The sequence below is a fragment of the Centruroides sculpturatus genome, unplaced genomic scaffold (assembly GCF_000671375.1).
Source record: "Centruroides sculpturatus isolate CEXI.00-Female unplaced genomic scaffold, Cexi_2.0 scaffold3086, whole genome shotgun sequence".
NCBI lineage: Eukaryota > Metazoa > Arthropoda > Arachnida > Scorpiones > Buthidae > Centruroides > Centruroides sculpturatus.
Genome location: NW_019387276.1, coordinates 9,556 through 12,766, shown reverse-complemented (window position 1 = coordinate 12,766; position 3,211 = coordinate 9,556). Strand labels below are relative to the sequence as shown.

The 3,211-nt window shown below is 29.2% G+C and overlaps 1 protein-coding gene across 1 annotated transcript in view; it reads right to left on the bottom strand.

Annotated features, from left to right (window-relative positions):
- Positions 1 to 400: 400 nt before the first annotated feature.
- The window catches only part of LOC111616332 (cytochrome P450 4V2-like), a gene marked incomplete at its 3' end in the record, with an annotated part of 11,726 nt that continues 8,915 nt past the window's right edge, over positions 401 to 3,211 (bottom strand). Inside the window, exons 2-6 of the mRNA XM_023357756.1 lie at positions 2,562 to 2,699; positions 2,378 to 2,490; positions 2,220 to 2,308; positions 1,609 to 1,799; positions 401 to 470 (exon numbers count right to left, since the gene is read on the bottom strand). Of these exons, the coding sequence (XP_023213524.1) occupies positions 401 to 470; positions 1,609 to 1,799; positions 2,220 to 2,308; positions 2,378 to 2,490; positions 2,562 to 2,699 (601 nt within the window). The remainder of the gene's footprint in view (positions 471 to 1,608; positions 1,800 to 2,219; positions 2,309 to 2,377; positions 2,491 to 2,561; positions 2,700 to 3,211) is intronic.

Below are 3,211 nucleotides of genomic sequence, written 5' to 3'. Positions count from 1 at the left end.
GTTGTCTCTAATGTGTACGAAATACATAAAGTTTATTTTACAAACATTTAACAGATAATTAAGCTAATTTCAACTTTATTAATACACACTAAATGAACACATTCTAGTCATTTGGAAACGTAATTTTTTCACACTTCTTCTCATGCGTTGTTCTAACAACTATTTATTACGATTAGCACGTATAGCAATAACACTTCTTTATAATTTAAAAACTTTTAAAATTCGATTAATCGATCAAAAATAAGAATTTGGAATGTTACATATTTATTCTACTGAACTACACCCGAACATTTTAAAAATTTAATCAGATAAAAACTTACATCATATTATTTAATATAAATATTACATTTGTAAATATTAATTTAAACATGAATAAAATCTGCAACTAAATTTTCCATACCTGTGCATTGCGGAAACATATTCTTGATTGTCGTTAGTCTGAGAATGCAGAGAAACTCCTACTGCTATATCTACAGTGCACAGAAATAAATTAATATTTACATTTTTAAAATAAATAAATGCACGTCGTATGAAAATAATATTCAGTTTCGAGAAGGCACCGCAGAACAGAGTAATTTTACTAAAAAATACAGTACTGGACGAAATATTACCGTTTATTCTATCCTATAGTCAGCGATAGTTCTAACTGTTGTCACTAGACAGACCCAGTGATAATAAAAGTAGCACGTACACTAAAGGGAAAGTCGTGCTGTGTGTCAATCTTTTAAGCGACTAGCTCAAACAGTTTTTTTTAACACTTACACATCGCACGGCAATTAATACCGTGCGACGTAATAGTGTTAAAAAGCTGTTTGTGTTCGAGCCCCATTCAGTGTTGCTTTCGTTGAAGAAAGTTTCGTAACTTACTTTTTTTGCAGTAGCATTTGTATTTTCGACAAACACTATGAAATATTCTGTATACATTTATATATATATATTATATTTGACGTGAATAAGTGTTTAAATTTGCTTCCGCAGTAAGAAGCGATTCAAAAAACTGATTATAACAAAATCGAGGGTTAAAGTTTAACATTGCAGCTACATATCTGTCATCTACATCTAAAATTTTATTAAATCACTCGATAGTTAAATAGTTGAATACTTATGGTGAATATATACGGTTTTAAAGTTAAAAATTAAGAAAACTCAATACAATGTCGGCCTATATTCGTCGAAAATCCAAATCAAAATAAAATATAGAAATCGTGTACGTTTGAACAGGGCTTTTTGAGAGAAATCTAGTGATACCCATTAAAGCGGTGCCGGAAACGTAAAAAACAAAAATATCCGAAGGACTTCTTACTGTTAAGGAATGATTATTACATATAATACGCTCAAAGAAAATGTTACTCGTTAACGTACACGTATTCAAATAAAACACACGGCCGTGTTCCGAACACAGCCACACTCCAGAAATGTGTGGCTGTGTTAATTTAATGTATAAAATGAATTTTTATACATTAAAAATTCATTTTATACATTAAAAATTCATTTTATACATTTTTACGTTATAAGCAATAACAGGGCAAAATAAATACTCATTTAATGTTTACGTATAAACAAATAATTATTTATAATTTTTAAATAAATATTTTACATTAGAAGTACCTGCAATAATATCGAGAGTGCAATTTTTCATCCATTTCAGGACATCGAATATTTCATTTTCCTGCAATTGTTTGAGTTTTTCCACTAAGACGTTTGAGTGCTCCATAAATACATTTTGATCATCTTTCACATTTCGAAGATGAAAATGTGGAGCTAAATATTTTCTTCTTCTTCTCCAATTATCGTCAGGACTTTATTTAATTAAATTCAAAAAACTGTAAACAACGATATTTATACTAAATATCAAATAATGCATTACCTGTATAGAATACTATTTAGTCCGAGAGTTGGCTTGAAGAAATCATACGTAGAATCCTTGTTGATTAAACTGTTGCTTCTTAACACTTCCTACAAAACATAATGCTGTATATTTCCATTTATAATGAATATATTACATAACTAGGCATGTTATATTGCAATTGTTTGAGTTTTTCCACTAAGACATTTGAATGCTCCATAAATACATTTTGATCCTCTTTCACATTCCAGAGATGAAAATGTGGAGCTAAATATTTTCTTCTTCTTCTCCAATTGTCGTCAGGACTTTATTTAATTAAATTCAGAAAACTGTAAACAACGATATTTATACTAAATATCAAATAATGCATTACCTGTATAGAATACTATTTAGTCCGAGAGTTGGCTTAAAGAAATAATAAAAAGAATCCTTGTTGATTAAACCGTTGCTTCTTAACACTTCCTACAAAACATAATGCTGTATATTTCCATTTGTAATGAATATATTACATAACTAGGCATGTTATATTACCTTTGAAGATTCTGGATGTAAGAAATGAATTAATTTATATTCAAATATGTTCATACAGACTACTTTATCGTTTGGAAATACCAGAGAGAGTCCACTAAGTGTATTTGAAACTACTGGAAAGATACGAAAAATATTTATGCATTTATAATCAGTCAAATTACCCAACAAAGTATTAATGACATACATATGTTAATGTGTAAATTGTGGTATTGCTTGTTACGTTGACAAAATACAATGTTCCAGATGAATGGTAAAAAGGACATAGACGAAAGATTCATTTTCGGCTCCTGACCATTGTCTTTATTTTCAGAAAGATTCATATCTATTATAAAAATAACAGAAGAAATTATAACAAGCAGAAACTGTACATCGATGGGTAAAAAAGAGCAGCTTCCCCCTCTAAAAATAAAATTAAAGTATAGTAATTGACACACAGCGCAAACATACCAATTTAGTATCAGTTTGAATAGCGAATATGCGACTAAACTAGAGCTTAGAACCATCTTTCGAGATTAATTTAAAACTATTTCGCTGTTCGTTGCTATTGTTACACTCAAAAGAACGATGAATTGCCCTTCTCTACTTCAGATACTGAGTACTCCGCTATGTCAAGCATTGTAATTTGACTCCTTATAGTACTCAAAATTTATAAAATCTTTAAAGTTTGGATTTGATTAGTAATGGATAACATTCTAAACTGCTCTTTGCATTGTTGAAAAGCTGCAAATATTGTCGTCGCCAAATCTTTCACGTTGCATAAATGTTAAATTTTATTTCTAACACATTTTCGGACAAGAAAATGTGTTAGAAATATATTAATATATTAATATATAT